The 23,109-nt window shown below is 31.9% G+C and overlaps 1 protein-coding gene across 2 annotated transcripts in view; it reads right to left on the reverse strand.

Annotated features, from left to right (window-relative positions):
* Ddx1 (ATP-dependent RNA helicase Ddx1) overlaps window positions 1-23,109 on the reverse strand; it is a 193,717-nt gene that overhangs the window by 54,372 nt on the left and 116,236 nt on the right. For both annotated transcript variants that reach the window (XM_035363517.2, XM_085825251.1), the window contains 3 exons: window positions 12,257-12,328; window positions 6,371-6,397; window positions 4,718-4,807 (listed from right to left, as the gene is read on the reverse strand). In XM_035363517.2, the coding sequence (XP_035219408.2) occupies window positions 4,718-4,807; window positions 6,371-6,397; window positions 12,257-12,328 (189 nt within the window). The remainder of the gene's footprint in view (window positions 1-4,717; window positions 4,808-6,370; window positions 6,398-12,256; window positions 12,329-23,109) is intronic.

Raw genomic sequence — 23,109 nt, forward strand, 5'->3', positions numbered from 1 at the left:
TTGGTTCAGAGAAAACAAGGAAAATTTATCTAAAGGTTTTATGGTTATTACTGGATTCTCTTATAATGGAAAACTTAAAATAAAGAAAGTAGAAAAAAATGTCAAAATTAATTTGGACTACTATCAGAAATATGTTTTAACACCTATTTTTAAAGGAGAAATTCTATCACTTTAACCATACAATCTTCACCATGTTAAGTTCCATTAGGATAAGGCTCCAAGCCATACCTCTAAAATCTACTGGTCTATTTTTTGAAAAAATGAGAAATGAAACCGGAATTGAAACTATTCCCTTTAACCTTTTGCGGCACGGGTGTGCCCATAAATTTCCTTTTGTACTCACACAAAAATTGAATGAAAAAGGATTTATATGTTACTATAGGTTATTCTGAACCTTCTTTATTTATAGTAGATGGCAGCTCGACACAAGCCAGTTCATATATTTTAGCCATGTTTAGTTTTTTGAGGCCCTCATTTTTCAAAGAAATCCCCCAGATTTTTTTAGGGTATAAAAGGAATTGTTTGAAAAGAAATTTCTATGTTATTTTTTTGGCTGTATGCTATTCCTTCTTCTATATTAGTTTTAAATTTTTACCTTGAAATCTTGCCTAAAATCAAACGGCAAACCCAAGGTGTGCCCAGACCGGGCTCACCGATAATCTAGGACAACTGAGAATCTGTGTTCTTTGTTTCTCCGCATCTCATCGGTCAGTTCATTGACAACAGAAAGGTGGGTCCACATTTGTGTTTAATTTCCCGTTTTTCTCTTTCTTCTCTCTCTCTTTTTTTAAGTGGACGTTTGGTAATCCAAATTGCTGGGGTGATTTTCTGAAGATCAATGGTAATTTTATCAGTTAGCTGTTTGATTTTTCACTAGAGCAGTTCTCTTCTTCTCTTTCGCTTTCGTTCAAAGATTCACTGTCGCTACGTTTAATAGTTTTGAGTTGCAGACCTTTATTTTATTTTATAGTTTATAATTTCTAATTGTAGATATAATGTTAGTTTTATTTTTTAATTTTATTTTTAATACTTTTCAAAACAGATTGGAGAGGGCTGACCATTTCTGAAGCACTGAAAGTGCTCTGGTACATGTGCAAAACATGCAATATTGGTTTGTGCTTTTTCAAAGGTGGTGTTACATTCTTCAAAAATTACCACCATGAAAAAATAGACTAAAGTGTAAATACGAAATGTAAATATCATATATCCATGTTACTTTTTTTCATTTATATGCATGTAATCATGGTATAACCAAGAAGAGCCTTTTTAAGGGAGTTGTAGCATGCCTCCCCGTGGCACACCCTGGGTAATGCTAAATCTGCTACAGAATTCAGAATAAGAAATATTCAGAATCTACGGTTTTTTAATCATAGGTAAAATCTCTTGCTCTTTTATGCGCTTCCCAGCAATGCTCATTTTGGCACTCTTTTCGAAGCTCTATTCAAACAATGTGCTCGAAACGGGCACACCACAAAATTAAAACGATAAGTGCTATCTTCACAAAATTTTACTTGTGTACTATTCTAGGCCTAATTATACTGCCTACCTTTTTTTTGTTTTTTATCGAAATTCCAACTTTGAAAGGTAGCGTGCCGGAAAGGGTTAAATGCATAACGCCCAAGTCCCCTGTTGTTTCCTATGAATTGGAGTTTTAAAACAAGCTCTTTATAAGTTGCATCCCAAAACATTGGATGGACTCTGGAAGATTATAAAGGAGAGTGGAATAAAATGAACCTTGATGTTTTAAGAAAACAATTTTTATCTTGAAAATCAAGATGTAATTTGATATTTCAAAAAAAGGTCTATTAGACTGAACATATTAGAAAATAAAATTCTAAGGTTTGTTTATTTTAATTTTTGCAAAATCATTAAAAAAATATGCAAACACCCTGTATGTGTGTGTATATTTACATATATACTCTTTTGGAAAAAAATCGAAGTACCAAGAAGGACTTTTGCGATCTTGATGACATTTGGCATGTAAAAACATCTTGATCGAACATCAAAATGATCAAAGTTTCAAGGCAAATGAACGGGAATTGCGATCATAGCGCACATTTCCATTGCACAATTCACAAAGTATAATACCACTAACAGAGGCAGAAAATTTATCTTTTTTTTGTTGTTGCCATTGTAGTTCTGTAAAAAAACAACTAAAGATACGATTACGACAATAATGAAGACCTTACAGACAACTAAACGACTCCGAATGTGATTGCATTGTACGATTGCGCGAAGCTGGGTGGTCATACTGAGAAATAGGCAGCCACCCGCAGCGTACAGACACTACTGTGCAAAGATGTTGGCAGCAATGGTTGCTACAAGGAAATTGTCGACGAAATGAAGGCTCTGGAAGGCCAAGGAGCACAAATGCGAGGCAAGATAAGATGATTGTTCGCAAGGCCTGAAAGCCCCAACAGTATCATTGTCGACTATTCAACTCACTACAGCCATGTCTATACCTCCCGTGGTACCGTCCACCATCTCACAGCGCTTGTCTCCGAGGTGGAGTTACACTCACAGAGGCCTTTAAGATATTTGCCTTTGACCCCACAACATCTGCGGAGTCATCTGGAGTGGTGCCCCAGCTGATCATTATGGTTGCCATCAGACTGGCATCGTATAGTGTTCAGCAATGAACTCTGCTTCACTCTTGAAGAAGATGACCACCGTGTTTGTGTGCAAGAGGACGGGGCCAGCAGTCCCAATCAGTCTGTGTTTTACAAAGGCATACAGCCAATAACCCCTGGTGTGATGGTGTTGGGGGGCTATTTCTTATGACCACAGGTCATCTTTAGTCATTCTCCATACGTCTTTAACAGCTCAACGATATGTTGATACTATCCTGCGGCTGGTTGCATTACCTTTCATGGCAATTCATTCTGAGGCCATTTTCCAACAAGATAATGTCAGGCCACCTACTGCTCGCATATCTCTGGACTGCCTCCGAGCGGTTGATACTCTTCCTTCACCAGAAAGGTCTCCAGACCTTTCAGGAATTGAGTATGTCTGGGACATGGTAGGCCGCCAGATTCGGGCACCACAAACTATGGCAGATCTGGAGCGACAACTGATGAATGCCTGGCAGAATGTGTTGCAGAATGACATTAGGAACCTTTACCACTCCTTGCCTCGACGAATTATGGCATGCATTGCCACCAGGGGCAGTTCGACCAACTACTAATTTAAATACTCAATGGGTGATTGTGAGCTGTGAGCAGGTACTATTACCTTGATATTTTAATCATTTCATTATGTGTGTATAAGCTATACACATATTCAATTTCATCAAAAACAACCACTTCCTTCAGGGTGCTTTGATTTTTTTGCAAAAGAATGTATATATATATGCATGTAAGATATAACAAAGTATGATAGGTGTTTAAAAAAAAATAATTGGCGATTTCAAAATTAACGATTCTAGATTTTATGCTCTCCCCCTAAATTCATCTGTTCTCCTGGATTCGAGATCTTTTTACGTTACATAACATTTTAATGCAGATACCTTTTTGACCAATCAAATTAATTGCAAACCAAAACTTTCATTAACAATTAATCATCAGGATATAATCTGCTCAGGTGTGACCCCAAAACAAAAATACTGTAACAATAAGCAGAAGTAAACAGGCAAAGCCAGCTCAAAATGCTTCTCAAAATAAAAAGCCAGCAAAACCACTGGGTAAATAAAAAGCAGTGCGTTACATAAATACTTAAATTTCAAACTAAAGAAAATAAAATTGGTAAAAAAATTTGTAAATGAAAAGAGGCTTTTGGAAAGCCAAAGTTTAAAAAAAAAAAAAAAGAAAGAAAGAAAGAAAGAAAAGAAAAGAAAGAAAAAAAAATGCCTAAAATTGGACAAAATTTAAACTGAATCAATTATTTCAATCAAATAATTAAATTAATTTGAATGGAATACAAAAAAGGAAAATCTGAATGAAGTAATTCAACACATGGGGATGATAATAATATATAATCTTAATCTGAAATTTCTAAACTTAATCTATTTCTTAACTCAGTACTATGTCATCAAACTATAATGATTGCAAAGAGTATTTCAATATGATCTTAATAAAACTTAGTTTTCATTATAAATAATGAAAACTTAAATGACTTAAAACTTAAACAAAAACTTAATTTTCATATTATTTTTTGTACGATTAATCTATGTAACACCTGCTTGCTCTGGAATATTTTTGAAGCATTCAGAGTTTTTCAGATACAGTCAAAAGTCTTTAATCCGGACTCGTCGGGACTTTGGCGATTACGGATTATCGATTTTTCCGCATTATAGATCATCAGTTTAAATCTGGTAAGATGGCATGCAGAAATTATACTTTGTAATAAATTTTTTCAGTAAAATAGCTATCAATGACACACAATTTTTGCTATTTACATATGCCCAGAGACAGTTTTGAAGCAAACAGAGTTATTGCTCGTAAAATAAGCTAATACAGCTATTAAATATACTCAGAGTAAAAAGCTTTGCATTTTCTACGAGTATATATTATGTATGCTATTAATTTTTGAAGTTAATATTTTCTGATTTCATAAACAGCTGAATTTGAATAAGCCAAAATTAAATGGACTGGAAAGGGAGTGGGTTCTGATTAGTCAAAAATTTTAATGATAGTACTAAAAATTATCACTAAGATTTCTGCTGTAGGTGTTACAATTAAGAATAATTTCATTGGCTATAAAATTAATTGGCCTCACTAACCTGTAATCGTTTACCATCGGGAGTTATTTTGGGGATCTGTTGATGGATTCGATTAATCAAATCACCATAGCCAGCAGAGAGCAAACCATCCTGAAATAGAATGCAAAAATAAAATAATAATAATAAAAAAAAAAAATCTGATGTGTACACTCCGACTTCCTTGCACATAATATTAAATTATTCACAATTTTTTCCTGCATTTTATTTAAACTTATTTCCTTGAATATCCTTAAAGATATATTTTCTCATTCAATTAATTAAGGTATCACTTCGTGACAAGGCAAAGATACTTAAAACCTAAAATATTTTGATTAAAAATTGAAAAATATAAAACATAAATACAGTTAAAACAATTTAAAAGAACAACTTTTACAATTAAAATTAGAGTTTCTACACAAAAAAAGAAGCAATTCGGCCAGCTAGCTTTTGGTGTACAAAACTAAAAGTTTACTTTTGTTCTCACTCAGCAAAGAGACACTGATGGCATAGAAACTGACTTAATTTGTTGTGGAAGCCATGCTGAGTCAATATATGGGATAATTTAATAACTTGATTGTTAATTACAGAATAGATTAAGCATGATTTAATTCACAATAATAAAGGAAGACATTATCTTTGTTGTTGCGAAGCTTAGTTTCTCTATATTGGCAATGAATCTACTATTCTGTTGCCACACTTAAACAACTTTTAAATTGTTGATAATTATACATTTATAACATTATAAAGAAAGAAATTCAGAAACAAGTATTAAATATTTTACATAGATCCATTAAGACAATACTATAACTAACAGTTTGAATAGTGAAAAAAATTAGCAAATTTCTAATAAATATTTTCTAATACCAGTTACTAAAATATCTGTGATTTGATTACTTTAAAACCATGACTACATTATATGATTCTGTACCAATTATCATAAACAAACCCTTTACCTTGTTTATAATTTTGTATTTTTAATCTCAAATTAGAACCATTCATTCACAGAATTTTTTTTTTTACATTAAAATACAAGATTTTCAGAAATTTACTGTATAACTAGTTCGCATGGCATTTTTTTATACATTAGTATGCTTCTACTTTTCCTTCTTTCTAACAACTAAATTTATGTGTTTAAAATTTGATCACATTTTTCAGCAACGAATGAAGAAAAAGAAATAGCATTAGTGCCTATCATTTTAGTTTTAATATCTTTAGCCTACATCTTTAACTTGAGACAAATTGAAATCATTAATTTATTACAAAAACTTATCTTTTCTTCATTAAAATATTCTCAGCTACATTCATGACTTTAATGTATTTACTGTTTTTTCTTTTACTGATTATACTAAAAATTTGAGTTAAATGCACACTCAAAATTATATAATACAGATTTATAATAAAGTTCAAATATCACATTTAAAAAAAATTATTTTTTTCATAAAAAGTTTTAAGGAAAAGATTTTACAATAGATGGTTTAAAATTAATTTTATTTAACAACATTTTCTTTTCAGTTTAGAATAACTGAACAATTTTTATGTTAGAAACTCAGTTACACTATTAAATTAACTAAGTGACTAAAAATACATAAAATGTTTTTAATGAATTTTTACATTAAATTAATAAAAAATAATTTCTGAACAAATATGTGTTACAAAAACTAGGTAAAAACTTACTGCTTCATCCAGAACAAAAAACTGAACCTGTAAAAGCAATAATCATAAATTACCGAATGCAAATCTCATAACATAATTCACACTTGTGGGATACACTGGTTATCATAAATTAAGGAAAAATCACAAAAATAGCGATAACTCCCTCAAAAATAAGCCAAACCATGTAAAATTTGAATATGTTACCAAATAAGAGTAGCTGAGTAAAACTGTGATATGCAAATTAGTGGCGCTGCTTTTGGAAAATACGTCATCTGCGAGGAGCATAAAAGTCCATGTTTGAGAGCAAGCCCACATATTTCACAGTGACAGTGACATCAGAAATTTGAGATAGCCTATTCGTAACAATGACCTCCAGGCATCATTTGCCTGCAAAACTGCGATGGAGAGCCATTGGGAGACTAGAGGCAGGACAAAGTCAAACAGAAGTAGCCAGATGGCTAAATGCGAGTCCTTCTGTGGTTCATAGATTTTGGAGGCAATTTCAAACCACAGATTTGGCATCTAGGAGGACGGCCAACTGCTATGACACCAAGGACGGCCAACTGCTATGACGAGCGCCGATGACCGATATTTGACATTATATGCACGCAGGAATAGAACCGCTACTACTTGTCAACGTCAACTGTGCATAGAAGGCTTCACGAAGGTGGTCTGTATGCGAGGCGACCAGCTACTTGTATGCACCTCACGTCACGCAATAGGAGAGACCATTTTCAGTGGGCACGACAACATGTCCACTGGGCGCCTGATCAATGGAGGGCAGTTCTCTTTACGAATGAGTCCAGGTTTAATCTAGAAAGCGATAGTAGGCATTATTTGATATGGAGAGAACCTAGAACCCGTTATCATCCATCAAACTTTCGTGAAAGAGATGCATATGGAAGGGGCAGTGTCTGTGTCTGTGGTGGCATCTCTTTGGGTGGATGCACAGACCTCCATGTCTTACCAAGGGGAACCATGAATGCTCAGATTTATAGAGATGACATCCTTGATGTTTATGTGTGCCCATATGCCGGGGCAATAGGTGATGCTTTCCTGTAACAGGACGACAATGCAAGACCCCACAGGGCTCGCATCGTAGATGATTATCTTCAACAGGAAACAATTATGTGCATGGAGTGGCCAGCTCGATCCCCAGACTTGAATACTATCGAGCACGTTTGGGATGCTTTAGGGAGACGTCTAGCTGCTCTCAATCTGCCCCCTCAAACCCTTGTCGCGCTTGCAACTGCTTTGCAAGAGCAATGGCTCTCGCTTCCTATGGAACTGATAGACCGCATAATTGAAAGCATCACATATCGCTGTATGTGCTGTATTGCTTCTAGAGGCGATCATATTCCATATTGAAGGTACTTTTCCTATAGCAAACTGACATTTTCGATTTGCTCGTTTTATACATGTGCTAGTTTCTGTACTACCATATTTGTCTGGTAATTTCTTTTTATGTTATTTGATACCTTACTATGTGTTGTATATTGTGGGTAAGTTTCATTAAATTCAATATGTAACTTTTTCAGTAATCATGATTTTTCCTTAATTTATGATAACCAGTGTATTTACGTATTTAGAGATATATAGATTTGACATCATACTTGAGTGAAACAAAATATTTGATATTTTATTCATGTTATTTCAGAAAACTTATGAAGAAATTTATACATAAATTGATCTGTGATATGATTTCAGTATAAAAAATTACTCTTATGATCTTAACATTTACCGTAATTTCCGGAAGAAATGCTGCAGCATTTATGCATTTAAAACTTAAAATTTTCAGCGGGTGCGGCGTTTAGGTGCACTAATAAATAAAATATTTCCTATAATGGTCATTGTACATAGTTTGAATGGCCTTGTCATTGTACACAGACTGGTGCTGTTCCCACACAAAAGACCACTCAGTTGCTTTTTGCGAACATTATTTTGTTTACATTCTTTTCCTTCAACGGACCTACAAGCCTTATTCACCCTAAATGAGATCTCAGAACAATAACATTCTTCCCCCTTTCAAATCAACATTCTCATCAGTTTGAATAGTCTCTCTCCTCTGACATTCTATGAATCTTCCAGGACCCATCCTCTCCCCACCCCTGCCTTTTCTGCAATTTTTTTCAAAGGCGGACACGACTCCACCTGCCTCGCAATAACGAACTCTGACGTATTTCCCCTTCATGAAGCATGAATCGATTTTTCTGGGCATTCTCTCAGATACGGATCCCATCAGTTTGGGTACAAGTACTTGTTAGATAGTTTTTAAGTAAGAAGGGAGCGGAAAATTTTTTAAAATGTCACCTAAACGGCACAGAAGCTATACTGCTGGTTTTAAGCTTAATGTAATTTCACATGCTGAACAAATTGGAAATCGAGCAGCAGCTTGAGAGTTTGAAGTGGACGAGAGATGTATTTGAAGTTAGAGAAACTGAAAAAGAACTTCTTAAAAATATGCCACAACAGAAACGAGCCAAAAGAAGTGGTACTGTAAGGTGGCCAAATCTAGAGGATGACCTTGCAAACTGGATAAAGGAGCAACGAGGAAAGGGAATAGCAATTTTGTCTGTAAAAATTCGCTTACAAGCAAAATTTATAGCAAAACGAATGAACATAAATGATTTCAAAGGAGGTGTAGCAGATTTATGAAAAGAAAAAAAATATTTCTATGCGTACTAGAACAAAAGTCGGGCAACAATTACTAATGGACTGGTAAGATAAAAAGTTATCTTTTCTAAAATATGTGACAAATATTATTGAAGGGGGGGGAAACCACTTCTTCACTCACAGATAATAAATATGGATGAAATGCCAGTAGCTTTCGACTCTCCTGCAAACAGAACTGTTGATGAAACTGGTGCAAAAACTGTATCCGTGCTTACGGCGGGACATGAAAGAACGTCATTTACATGTGTGTTATCTTGTGCCACAAACGGTGACAAGCTAAAGCCAATGATCATTTTCAAACAAAAGACTATTCCGAAGGGAGAGTTTCCTAATGACATGATTATTTGTGCAAATGAGAATGGCTGGATGTGCGAAACAATCATGCATGAGTGGCTACAAAAAGTTTGGCAGTGTCGTATGGTATCTTTTTTCCAACCAAAGGGGTTATTGATAATGGATTCCATACATGCTCATTTCTTCGAGTCAGTAAAAACCAGATGTCAAAAATTGTCTATGACTGAAGCAATAATTCCTGGTGGTTTGACAAAAATCTTACAACCGTTAGATTTGTCAGGTAATAAATCCTTCAACACTGAAGTCCGAAAGCGTTGGGAGTGTTGGACGAGTAAAGGATTGCATACATATACCAAAAGCGGAAGTTGCAAAGTGAGCAGCAAGTGCGTGGAAATCGGTAAAAACATCGTCAATAACAGCAGGGTTCAAAGAAGCTGAAATTATATCCTTAGATAAAGAGACTGTAAACCAAGAGGATGAATGTGACGATCTGGAAGACTTGGGACTTAGATCAGGATTTACTAAATCTTTTTAATTCAGATAGTGAACAATTAGATTTTGATGGCTTCATATGATGTATAGTTTGTTGTAATTCCTTTTGTAAGTAAAATTTAAAATTTCCTTTTGTCATCCAAATTTAATATTTTGTTGTTGCAACATTTTTTATAATATAGTCTGAGTATTACAAATATGGACTTCTTTAGTAGGTAAATATAAGTATATACATGAAGGCAAATATATTTTCCACATTTTTTACCTTTAATTTATTTTTGAGTTATGGTTTCATTTCATGCATTTTTCTTAACTGGTATGTCATATATCAGGACTTCGGTTGAGATTTTGCATCTATACAGCCCACGACGCTGTCATGCACAATTTAATCTATTGCGACGTTTATGCTGATGCAGCGTTTCTGTTCAATTTAAATTTTTTTCCCGCTATTTTTCTCGAGTGCGCCGTTTACGCCGATGGGGCCTTTCTTCCGGAAACTACGGTAGATATTATTTTTTAAATAAATATAGAAATTACACTAGAAATTAAAAAAGGGCAAAGTATAAATTGTCTTTTGCAATAATATAGTTAATGCAACAGCGAATTCATAAAACTAGAAAAGCAGCAACCTTGTGTCTGGCATAAATTTAGTCAAGATCTCAACTGATTTTGAGGGTAAACAGGCACAGGTCCCTCTATCTGTTTGCTTTCAAAATCGATTCACAACAATGAATTCGTAAAATTAAAAAGCAACAACCTTGCGCTTGATGTAGATTTAGTCAAGATATAAATCGATTTTGAGTGCAAACAGGCACAGGTCCCTCTACCTGTTTGCCCTTGAAATAGATTGAGATCTTTACCAAAATCAAAAAGCTAACAGGTGTTGTAGCAAGAAATAAAGGAATTGATAATTATTTACATAAAAATATATGTATTTTTTCTGTATGCATTATAGAAAAATTTAATAAATAAATGAAAGAGAATAGGTTGTCATTATTTATTTTCAAGCTTTCTCCCACTTGCAGAATTTTCATAATTTGTTTAGCTTAAATAGTTGTTTATTAGTTAATTCAATATATTAATATTACTGGAAAATTTTTCAATCTGAAATTTAATATCTGTTGTTATAATTTAATATTAGTTCTACATTGTAACGTTCCCCTTCTCTGAAGAACACTTGGTCACCCGCCCTAAAAGAACAGAACAGAACATCCTCTTCTCATCTCGGCCGGAAGAAGGGAGCGGACTTTCTCCCTGGTCGCAGGTGGGAGTAAGAGGAGATTGAGATGTAGAAGAGAAAAGAGCGGACGCTGGTCTGCGTGCTCTACTGTAATGAAAATGTATTTTAAAGTTTTTTCTAAAATGTAACATGTATATAGTTGTATATATAACTAAATATTTAGCCTAGAACAGGTCTCGTTTATTTGACGGAGTATGACTATGGTACAACGTGAATTACAAAGTGTAACTAACGAAACTTCTTGCAGATACTAATCATTAGACTTCAGATACAAAATAAATTATTGAATATATAAGTTATCGAATTTTTTCATTTTTCTTTTTGAATTTCTTTCCCCTTTTTCTTCTTATTATTACTGTACATGTATGTTCAGATAAATATTTAGTCAGTAATATTTAAAATTTAGTCAAAAAATTATTCTGTTAAAAAATTAAATAAATGAAGCTCATCAGCTACTTTTAGATTGTGTATTCAGCCTGCATGCAATTTGAAAATCTAAAATATAAACAGAAAATAAAATAAATATGTAACATTCACCATTATTAAATAATCTATCTGTAGAAATTTACAAATTAAGATTTCAGCTGAACTACTAATACCAGATTAGTTTATTGAATTAATTGAATTTAATTATGCTGAAAAATAAAAATTTATTTGCACTTCCTCTATAATCGAAAATTTTATTAATTATTTTGGAAAAACATTTTCAATCAATATAATTTTAGGTTGCATAAAAATTTTTTAGCCAGATTTCTGAAGAACAGTTTTTAGCCATTGCCTGAACTGAATCAGCCAATTCTGCACAGACCTTTCAAAGATCAATGCAAAATTCCATATCTTCCCCTCTTGAATCAACAACTAAAAAATTTAAGTTCTAGAAGTTTTATCCAAACATAATGTTCTAAAAGTTCTATCTAATCATTTATATTCTAAAATATTTCTATTTAGGAACAACAGAATTCATTCTATTTGTATTTAAAACAGCATCTTTTAGATTTAAAACAGAATATACGTTAAGGAAAAAAAAATTATTTATTTAATATTAGGCCTTATAAACTAAAAATAAAAATAAGAAAAAAATAATTTCAGGAAATCAGAATAAAATGCTTTTACGTTATATGCAAATTTGCAGAAAAAGTCTTCTCATTGGTTCACAAATGAAAAAATATTAAGATCTATAATACAGCTATAAAAGACAAAAATTTTACCTGAGAAAGTGAAAGCTGCCCTGTAGATATGAGGTCTTCTAATCGCCCAGGAGTTCCAACAACAATATCAATCTGTGCAATAAAAATGTTAATAAATGCAATATATATAATACTTTATAGTTTTGAATTATTCAAAAACATAAATTGTACTCAGACAGATATGAATGCCGTTATTATAGCCACCGATCAACAGAGAAAACACTGATATATACAACAACTAGCAGTGAAACAAAAATTCTAATTCAATTTCAGTTGAATTATTATAAGTATCACAAATGTTTCCTTCTCTCTGTTATTGTCAGCTATGATTTTCACTGATTCTTAGTTCTAGGTTTTGATTTTAAAATATAGTATAGTTGACTTGTGTGTGAAGTGTTTTGTATTCCTATCGATGTTGTAAAAAAATGTGCCTGTAAACTTCATGTGTATTCAAATGTTTCAATAATTAGAAAAGTGTTGTGAATTCCAATAAACGTTTGGATTTTAAGCATGATTTTCACCATCTCCAAATGTGCTTACAGAATGTGTTTACAGTAGAGCAAACCAAAAAGGTATGTACTCACTGTTACTTTATTAAAATCACAATAAGAACAGGAACACAGACATCATACATATGTGACAGGTCATGTAATGCAAGTCAAGATCCAATACTACATAAAAACATAAAAAGAGTAAGTTTTATACACCAAAACACAAAGTAGCAGCCAGGGTTACCAACAAAGTATGTAATCTGTTGGACTTGGAAAAAAACACAATCAGAAGCCAAAGATGCTAACATATCAGAACTGAGCAACTTTAAAAATGCTCGTATATTAAAGAGTACCAGGTCAAAAAGAATAAACCAGTTTCGACACAGCATGTGAGAGAATGAACTGTACATGTGATTGATACTAAATTATTAAAATGTTAACTTTCTATTGTTGCTCAAGGCAAGGGAGGAGCTGCTTTCAGTCATTTAGTCTTTCAACAAACCTACAGCCACCAAAATGTTCTGAAGTGAACAAATTGTTGTGATTCATGCTGGTGGCATTATAAACAAGCAATATTAAAACTGGATCTTAGTTAAGAAGTCTCTTTTCTTTCCTTCCTCCAGATTCTGAACTTCTGATGGCCTTCATCTTAACCAGTTAACTGTGGCACCCTCGCTTAAGAGTGTGCACTATTTTTTGTCGCCAGAATCGAGCCATGACGAGTATATTCGTCAATCACAGAGTAAGTTGTGCTGGTAAGACATTGGATGAAAAAGATGGGTTCATTTTATAAAATTGAAAATTTTATTACTAATATTTACTTAATTGGTTAATATAAGCATATACTACATACATATTAAACTAAAAACACAATAAATTAAATTAAATATTATACATATAAAAGTAATAATTTAAATTCCTTCTGTGGAATGATATTCAGCGAAACAGGGTACTATACACAATGGGACTTTGCAAATTGAACACCAGTAACGCGATTCCTTCCTGATCTTACGTTTATAGCAATGCAAACACCTTCGCGTAGGGCTGTTTTTTCCCCCCCCAATGTTCTGGGTATATAATCCCGAACATGATTCCTGCCTAATTGGTTTATAATTTTTTAATTTAATATAATCAATCACTAGCTCCGGTTTCTTTGCTATTATTTTTCTTTTCTCTGTTTCTATTACATTGTCATTATGTACAGTACTTACTAAGTAAACCTCCCTCTTATCTTTCCATTTCATTATATGCATGACGAGTATACTCGTCAATACACAAAATCATAACCGCTTCTACATGGCAAGTATACTCGTCAATCACAGTTAACTGGTTAAGATACAAGATATGATTAAGATACAGTGGAACCTCGATATACGAGCAGCACCTCCATACACAAGAAATTCGAGATACGAGGTACGAAGTATGAGCAAAAATTTTGTCTCTAAATATGAGCATTGACTTGAGTAACGAGCAATGAGCCAGGCTGTTGGTATGCATGGCACCATTTCCCAATCTGGCTTGACTCGGGGAATCCCCTCATCAGATCACTTAATGTTCTTTGATCTTCATGATTGTGTGCTTGCGAGTCAATTGTTTATTACATTTAAAATTGAAATTAAGAAAGAAATCATAGATAAAATAAGCGTGGGTATAAGTGTGATGGAATTGACAAAAACTTACGGCCTTTTGACATCAAAGATTTGCAGTGTTCTGAAGAAATAGGAAGAAATTAAGAAACTTAATGTAGCCTAAGGAGTTACCATTACTTCCAAGCTTCATCCAAAACTCCTAGAAGGTGCTGAGAAGCTGTTGTTGGTGTGGATTAACTAGAAGCAGTTAAAAGGTCGGTGTTGGAAGCTATCATAAAGGTAAACTATGGTAATATTATTTACCAGTGTTATTTATTAGAAAAATTAATTTTTATTTGATATTTTTGGGGTTGTGGAATGGATTAACTAGATTTCCATTATTTCCAATGGGGAAAGTTTGTTTCTAGATACAAGAAATTCGCTATACGAGGTCAATGCTGGAACGAATTAAACTCGTATCTCGAGATTCCACTGTATTTTTAATTAAATAGTGAGTAATTTAATTTTAATAATTAGTTAACTCATTATTAATTAGTTTTTTAATTATTTAATTTGGGAGCTTCTTGAACAAAGACTCCTTGTGATAGCATCATATGCAATTCTATAAATCTCCTTCTGGATCTGCATCATCCAAGAAGCACATTGCATATAACAACTCAATCAACAGATCTCCAGGTATAATTTTAAAAAACACCAGGATGGTGGGATACTGCTAAGGTCTAAGTTATGTTTCGTGGCAAAGAACTTTAATGGGGGGAAAATTAAGCTTCAGCAACACCAAAGAGAAAAATTCAGTTGAAAATGAGCACTGCAAAGGATAAACTCTACTGATATATAGGTTTTGAAATTCATCAAACCACCAACAACATTAGAAAATCTGTCAAGAGTTACTATACTGAATGATTTCAAAATGTGAATTATTTACATAAAACTTTTAATTCCTTGTTTACTTTTCAACCTTGTGTTTCACAGAAATTTTAGTTAAGACCAGGGATAAATAGAAGGGCTAGCTCATTTCTTTGTTCGACTCCTCGCCGACGCGAGTCTAATGGGGGGGAGGTAACAGGCAATAATCTGACGTCACTGTGATGCCACCTGTCCCGATTTCCCGCGTTTAAAACAGTAGTTTCATTGAACTGCGAGACTATTTTCTAGGGGTTACATATCCCAAATTAATTTTAATAATATATATATCTATTTTCTAATAATGTATATATTTAAAATAATTTATATATATGTAATTTTAGTCAGTTTTTATTTTAAATTCTATATTGTAAAGTATCATTTACGTAATATGGCTTTTTGCGCTGCAGTAACGTGCCGTAGCACTTACAGAAGTATGAAAGGATGAGATATTTTATTTCATGGGACCAAAGGATCCAAATGAGAGTATGCTTTTGACGAAAGAATGGATACACAAATGTCAAAGATAAGATTCTATTAATGTGAAGAGCGGATAAATCTGCAGCGAACATTTTCTATGCAGTGTTTATGAAGAAGATATGAAAAATCGCTTGTTTGGATAGCCACAAAAAGAAACTGTTGAAATGGAATGCTGTGCCGAAAGTAAATTATGATGACAATAATAAATCGAAATTGATGATGATAATAATAAATCAAATTTTAATGATTTTGAAATAAAACTTACAAATGAAAATATAGATCATCCTGAATGTATAAGGATAAACAAGAATGCATTGATAATTTGAAGAACAAAATAATATCCTTAGAGAATTGTATTAAATTGTATTAAAGTATTGAAAAATAGAGAAAAGAAAAATTTTAGAATGTTTGTTCAGCGACAAAGAAGGTGGACGACATCTAGACAGAAATTGGTATCAGAAATTAAAATCTCAAATAGCGAAATTTAGGAAGGGGAGCACAAATCGGAGAATTTGGAAAAATGTCTAAAGCCTATTTTTATAAAGATGCAGATTAATGCATTACTGAAAAAGAAGAAAAAAATCAGGTGGACTAGTGAAAATATTTCACGTTGCATTGTCATAAGAGCTCTGCCATCTTAAAGCTATGATTTTTGGACAGAAAAAAAAGTTAAGAAAAAAATTGGAATATCTTTACCTAGTATTATCAAATTAAAGAAATGGTGTTTATTTTATTTTTTAGTGTTTTCTAAATTTTAGTGTAGTCCAAGAATTCAAAGTAATGTTCTTACTCTAAAGAAGGAAAGAGGCGAATATTTGTATTCTGTAGAAAAAAATATGCGTTCTCAGTTTCGATGAAATACATATAGATTGAAAACTCTGCTATGACTCTAAACTGGACTAAGTTGGTTCTTTTCAAAATGTGCAGTTTGTTTTAATCAGAGGTCTCATTTCGAGAGCTGCCTCAAATTACTGAGAAACCGTGTTTTAGATAGAGGATTTGTTTTAGAATATGTAACTGTTTTAAATTTTGATATTATTAAAGAGGTTTTAAATAGAGATTGAGAAGAAATCAAATTGTGTCACAAACTAAAACCAAATTATTTAATGGTCAAGGGAAACGAGAGACAAAAAGGTCGCTCCAGAGAAAACATTATTTTCAAAAAGTACCGCAAAAGGTATACTCTACCCCACAGGAAATCAGAAAGCATCTGACTTCTATGAGTTAATCGATAATATCTTCAGTATTATGAATAGTACCAAAATAGCACCAACAAAAATAACAAGTATTTAACAAACTAATTTTGTTAAGTACTTGTTAAAGTTATTCTTATTGTATCCTTTGTAACTAATTATTGATTAGATTTTGTGCTAGATTAGCATTCCAGATAAAATATAATAGCATAAAACATCAAAGTAATTGGCATAAAAAGACCTGCTTCCTTTACTCACACTTTTGAAAAATTAAATAACTGTTTTAGGTACTCTGAATAAAGCTATTTTGTCAAAATTAAGGTAACAATCTTATATACATTTATTTAATTGTAATATAGATATAAGTATAAATTCCAAAATTATTTTAAAAATATCTATTATATTGAATCGGAAGAGAATTATAACAATGTAAAATTTACAATTAGGCAAAAAATAAAACGTAGGTTAGCAGAAATGTTGTCATATATGTTTAAACCTATGTCAATGTAAAGTTGGTTTTTGAGTAAATTTAAATAGCTGCTATTGTAGTTATCTTAGAAGCAGTATAAAAATTCTCTCAGTTAGCATGCAAATAAAGAAATGATTAGAAATAAACGTGCATTAAATAAAAAAAACCTGCAAATAAAAATATTAAAAAACCACGGAACTTTATGTTAAAAGAGTAGCACATTTTATCTATTATTTTAAAATTGAGTAAGCATTATTAAATTTTTTAATGGTTCAGTCTAAAATGCATAAAGCAGTAACATTGCCTCTTCCAAATTATAGCTATTTTCACACACAGCTCATTTTAAACGCTGGTTCAAAAACGCTAACTTCCAAGCTGTGAATTATATTGGAGCGCTCAGTGTCATCATGGCTACGTCATCACTTCTCACTTTCTGCTTCAGGGGGAAAAGCTCTATGAGCTAACCCTTCTCTTCTAAGTCCTGGTCAAGACTATTAATTTCGAGGACAAACATGCACAGGTTTCTTGTCATCAGAAGCAAAGAAATCTATATATTGGCAGCAAAATTCAAGACAGAAAATAAACACAGCAAAGAAATAAATTTAGCAAAGCAACAACCTCGTGTTCATAGATTTTAGTCAAGACTCGATATATTTCAAAGGCAAACAGGTACAGGTCCCTGTTCATCTGGAGAAAAGAAATATAGCTTAACTGATTCTCCATGAATGAATTTTGCTTGCACTTTCTGCATTTGCTTCACCACATACTGGCTTAGATTCAAAAGTCACCAGAGGCAAGTGAATTGGTTTAAATTATGTCTACGAAAGCTTGTTTTCTTCTCCTGTTTGTGTTCTTTGTATGGTATGTTCAGGATTTCCTGATAGTTATAAAAGGTCCTTTGAAAATAAATAAGGGTGCACTGATTAACACAGATCAAGTGTTCAAAACAAATGTACACCTAAAAGACAACAGTATCTATCAGGAGACCAACATATAATCTTACAATACCAGCAAATATTCATGAATCATTTTATGTACACAATGAAGACTCTCACTATTACCTTAAGATTAGCTTAATCAATACATTTGGTGGACTGATCTTCTATTAAAGAATCTATCTATCAGCAGACCTACATATAATCTTACAATACCAGCAAAAAATATTCATGAATCATTTTATGTATATAATGAAGACTCTCACTAAAGATTAGCAGCTTAATCAATACATTTGGTGGAGTGATCTTCTAATAAAGAATCTATAGGACCTTAGTGTGAACAAAATCTGCACAGTCATAGGTACACTCTGCAAAAAAAAAAAAAAAAAAAAGGAAGAAGAAGAAGAGGAGGAGGAGAACGAAAAAAAGAAAAGAAGAGGACAGTTCTGTATCTCCCATTCTACTGGGCCGATTGCCGAAATTCAAATTGTGTTTTTCATGTCTCAAAAGCGTGACTTAGGCTATATATTAGATTTATATACAGCATTATTCTAACACAGATATTTTGATACAAAGTGCGACCTTTTGCTGAAATAACATATCATTTTTTTTCCATATTCTGATTCTAATGTTTGATTCGATATTCAAATTATGCCTAGATATTAAATTTTGTAATTTATAGAGAAATTTAAAAATTTATCTTGCCACATTTTTTTTTAGTTTGCACCAAGAATAATTCACTTGGCAGAATTTTTAATCTATAGTAAACTACTTTTCTTCCTTTTTTTTTTCCATTGATGCACGAGAAGAAAAAAGATCCATCATTCATTCTTTCAAATAATTTTAACAAAAAGCGTAAATCACATTTTCGTTATTATTGCTTATATTAAATATATGCCAAATTTAAAAATGTGCCAAAATGTAAATTCACTTATATTTTAGGAAATTTTGAACTAAAAAACTCTAATTTTTTGAAGATATGCTCAGAAATACATCTACTTTAAGATGATGTTAAAAATTTTTTAGGTTATAATACAAAAATTTTTTCAAAAAATTTACAAAAAATATTTTTAAATACATATTTAAAAAATAAATAATAAAAAATGTGCAAATCATACTTGGATTAAGCCTAAATTTCGAATCTCTGGTAGAAGCAATCAAGTAAGTTTAATACAAAAAAGAGATATTAATAAATATATATCAAATTCAATAAACACTGAGGAGCTAAACTTTGGAAAGCTAATTTTTAAAAAAGTACTCATGCGGCTTTAACAAAACTTGGCAGTTTGGCATAAATTGAGTTTTCGAATCGAAACATGGAAAATAATTAGCTTGTCATTTCAGAAAATGCCCGATTTTGTGTCAAAATACAATTAAAACAATGCTATATATAAATATAACAATGCTATATATAAATATAATATATATCACAAGACACGCTTTGGAGACAAAAAAAAAAAAAAAAAAAAAAAACGCACGTTGAATTTCGTCAATCAGCAATAAAAATAGTAATAAATTTACTATTTATTACAAGAGGTTATAAAACTGTGTTCCCCCTTTTTTTTGGTGAAGTGTATCTAATGTGACTTTCTGCCATCTTATAAAGTTCATTAACATAATTAAATGCAATGTTGCAAGCAGTGCATGTTTGGTTTACTAGATAGATTTCAACTATAACGGGATTGCAGAATTCTATATAAAACCATATTATCAGACATAATTTATGCATAAAATTGTTAACAGAATTTTTTTAAATTATGAAATACAGTTAAGTATATTTTTTAGAGATAAAATGAACAAGTCTCCCTGCACATACATAAAAAACGAGGACAGACAAAATTAGGTAATAAATACTAAAATACACCAAATTTATGTGTGTTAGAATTCATATTAATTCACTTCTATCTGCCTAGATTCAAGAATTAAAAGGAATAATATTATATATACATATTTGTTCCATAAGAAAAAATAGTATAGAGAATGTTTGTTAAATGTTGAAATATATACACACATACTTAAATGATTATTAATTTAACCCAATGGTGTTCAAACTGTATTGTATGGAATTTAATGAGTTTTAGGCAACTCTCTTATGCATTCTGGAAATCTAATCAAAATCTTTAAAAAAAATTTTAGCCTTATATTGAAGTTAAATATCTAAAATTATTTATTACATAATAACTTTTGAACAGTTCTTTTACTACTGTTACATGAAATATGAACAAGATCTGTTTTTATGAGCATTTTATCAATGGAATATAAATGCAGCAATTTATGGAACAACAAGAAAGCATCAAATAAACAGGCTGCAGGAACTTCAGTTAGCCAATCTGGAATTCTGATTACATAGCTAAATTGCTGTTTTCAGCTTCAGTCTGATGCCAAGAAAACAGTACACTGGCATATTTCAAATACTTCTCCAGTATTTATTTCTCTATGGAAGGAGAGGTTTAAAAGTTAGTTTCAAAAGTTTCTTTTGAGTTGACGAAGTTTCAAATAACTGGTTCAGCTTAATATACATTTATCATAAGTCAATGCAGCACATGCAAATTATTACAGTCAAAAGTCGTTAATTCGGACACCCATAATCCGGACCTCAAAGCTAAAAACTTTCTGTGCATGCGCCGCGTTGACACATGCGCATAGGCATTTACGCGTGCGTGTAAGACATCTTACGACCGCGCATTTGCGTGTGCGCAAGCGCAGAATACATTTTCGCGTGCGCGTTTTATGTATAACAGATGGTATAAGCTAAAATTATCTATTTCAGTTAATGTTGATGATTGCGTTGTTCCTTTTAATTTTCGAATTGGATCCGGCTTATTATTTTTTGCAGACTGTAAGAGCAATACTATAAAAGTAAATTTGAACTTTCGATTATGTCAAATAGAATTTCCGATTCTGGAGCTCCCAAAGGATCGTACAAAACGAAAGTATGTTTCGATGTCCATCAAACAAAAAGTGGAATTGCTGCAAAAAATGGATAAAGACATGAAGAATGTGACAGAGAGGTTAGTGAAAACGAAAAAATTTTGATTGACAAGTTAGTCGGTATTCTCGGCACAGCAATTAACGGGACTTGAACAGTGGAACTTTGTAACTGAACAAAAAAATTATGTCTGTTTATAGAATTAAAGAGAAAGTATTATCACATAAAACGAAGCAACTTAAACAACTTACATTGAAAGAAATGTTAATAAAGTAAACAAATAAATATTAAGCTTTTTTTTTTTGTAAATTTTGATACCTTTTAGATCATAATTGTTCTTTATTTCATAAATTACGGTTTCATATTTTTAATTTTAGAATTTCTGCATGCCATCTTACGCGATTTAAACTGATGATCTATAATCCAGAAAAATCGATAATCCGGAATCGCCGAAGTCCCGACGAGTCCGGATTAATGACTTTTGACTGTATTACTCTTCAATGATATACACATATTTCACTAGTGTTAGCATTCACCAGAACACTTTACAAAATTTCAAAGTTTTTCCCCCCAGCAACCTATATACATAGGTAAGGAAGGTAATGTTTTTAGTCCAAAAATTCAATAATAAGTTTTAACCTTTTCGACCTGATTTTTGCATGATTAAAATTTAACTATGAAAAGTAGTTTAATTTTAAATTTTCCTGTTTCCTGGAAACCTCCTGGGACATATTGTCAAATGGAACTATTTTTGTACCAATCATCTAGGATATTACCCTTTCTCAGAAAGCAAAACTAAAATTTATGGTAAAAAATAATGTAAATATTACAAAACATAAATTATGTCATATGCACTAGTTCATACACAACAGAAGTTTTCATACATGTTTCATAAACACAAACATAATATATCAGCATGTAGTAATTTGATCACACGTGGGACATATCAGCTCACTGTTAAATATGACTGGGACAATATATCCCACAAGAATTTATTGAAAATTTCCTAAATCTGACATTAAAAATGTTAAATTACTACTTAATAAGAAGAATAAGAACTATTTTATACTATGTATGCCTTAAATGAAATAGTACTTACTGTAAAATTTAAAAAAAAAAAAAAAAAAAAATAGACAAATCGAAGCTTTAGTAATCGGCGTGCTCAAAAACATAAGTGCACCATCTCCAATCTGTTGCCAGGTTTCTTTAATCATATATTTGTTCCCTAATTCTTTACAAACACTGCAAATCTAACAATCCATTTAATTTTTTTTAATATATATATATACAGTGAAACCTTGTTACAACAACATTTTAGGGACCAAATAAATATATTGTTGTAGAGAGGCATATTGTTATATCCAGGCCCACATATTTTGAGCATTTAATAAGTTTTATTATTATTATTATTATTATTATTATTATTATTATTATTATTATTAGTTTAAGGTGCATAACATACTACTTTTAAGTCTATATTTAGAAGAAATTAATTTGCAAAATACTAATAATAGTGGTTTAAATACTAAAAAAATAAATAAATAAGATAAATTCAGAAAATAAGCACAGAAATATTCACATACCTGAAAAAACTTTTTATTGAAAATAATCCAATACTTTTGTTTGTTTATTGATTTTTTTAACTGTTAAGTTCACCAATACTGTATGCATTGAGTCTAGTGCACGAAAATGTTTTTCATTTGTCGACGGAAGGCTTGAAAAAAATGTCCGTAGAGAATTCACAGATTGAAGAGCTTCCTGGGATGACAATAAGGACTGCGATGGACCTGTATTATCATCATCATCTTCATCATTGTTTCCTATCTCATCAGTAATTTCAGAGAGAATATCTTCATCAGTAACTCCTGCGAAAACCATAAGATCA

This window comes from Stegodyphus dumicola, chromosome 10 (genome assembly GCF_044657685.1).
Source record: "Stegodyphus dumicola isolate Sdum_Otavi_A_Nest chromosome 10, ASM4465768v1".
NCBI classification, from domain to species: domain Eukaryota; kingdom Metazoa; phylum Arthropoda; class Arachnida; order Araneae; family Eresidae; genus Stegodyphus; species Stegodyphus dumicola.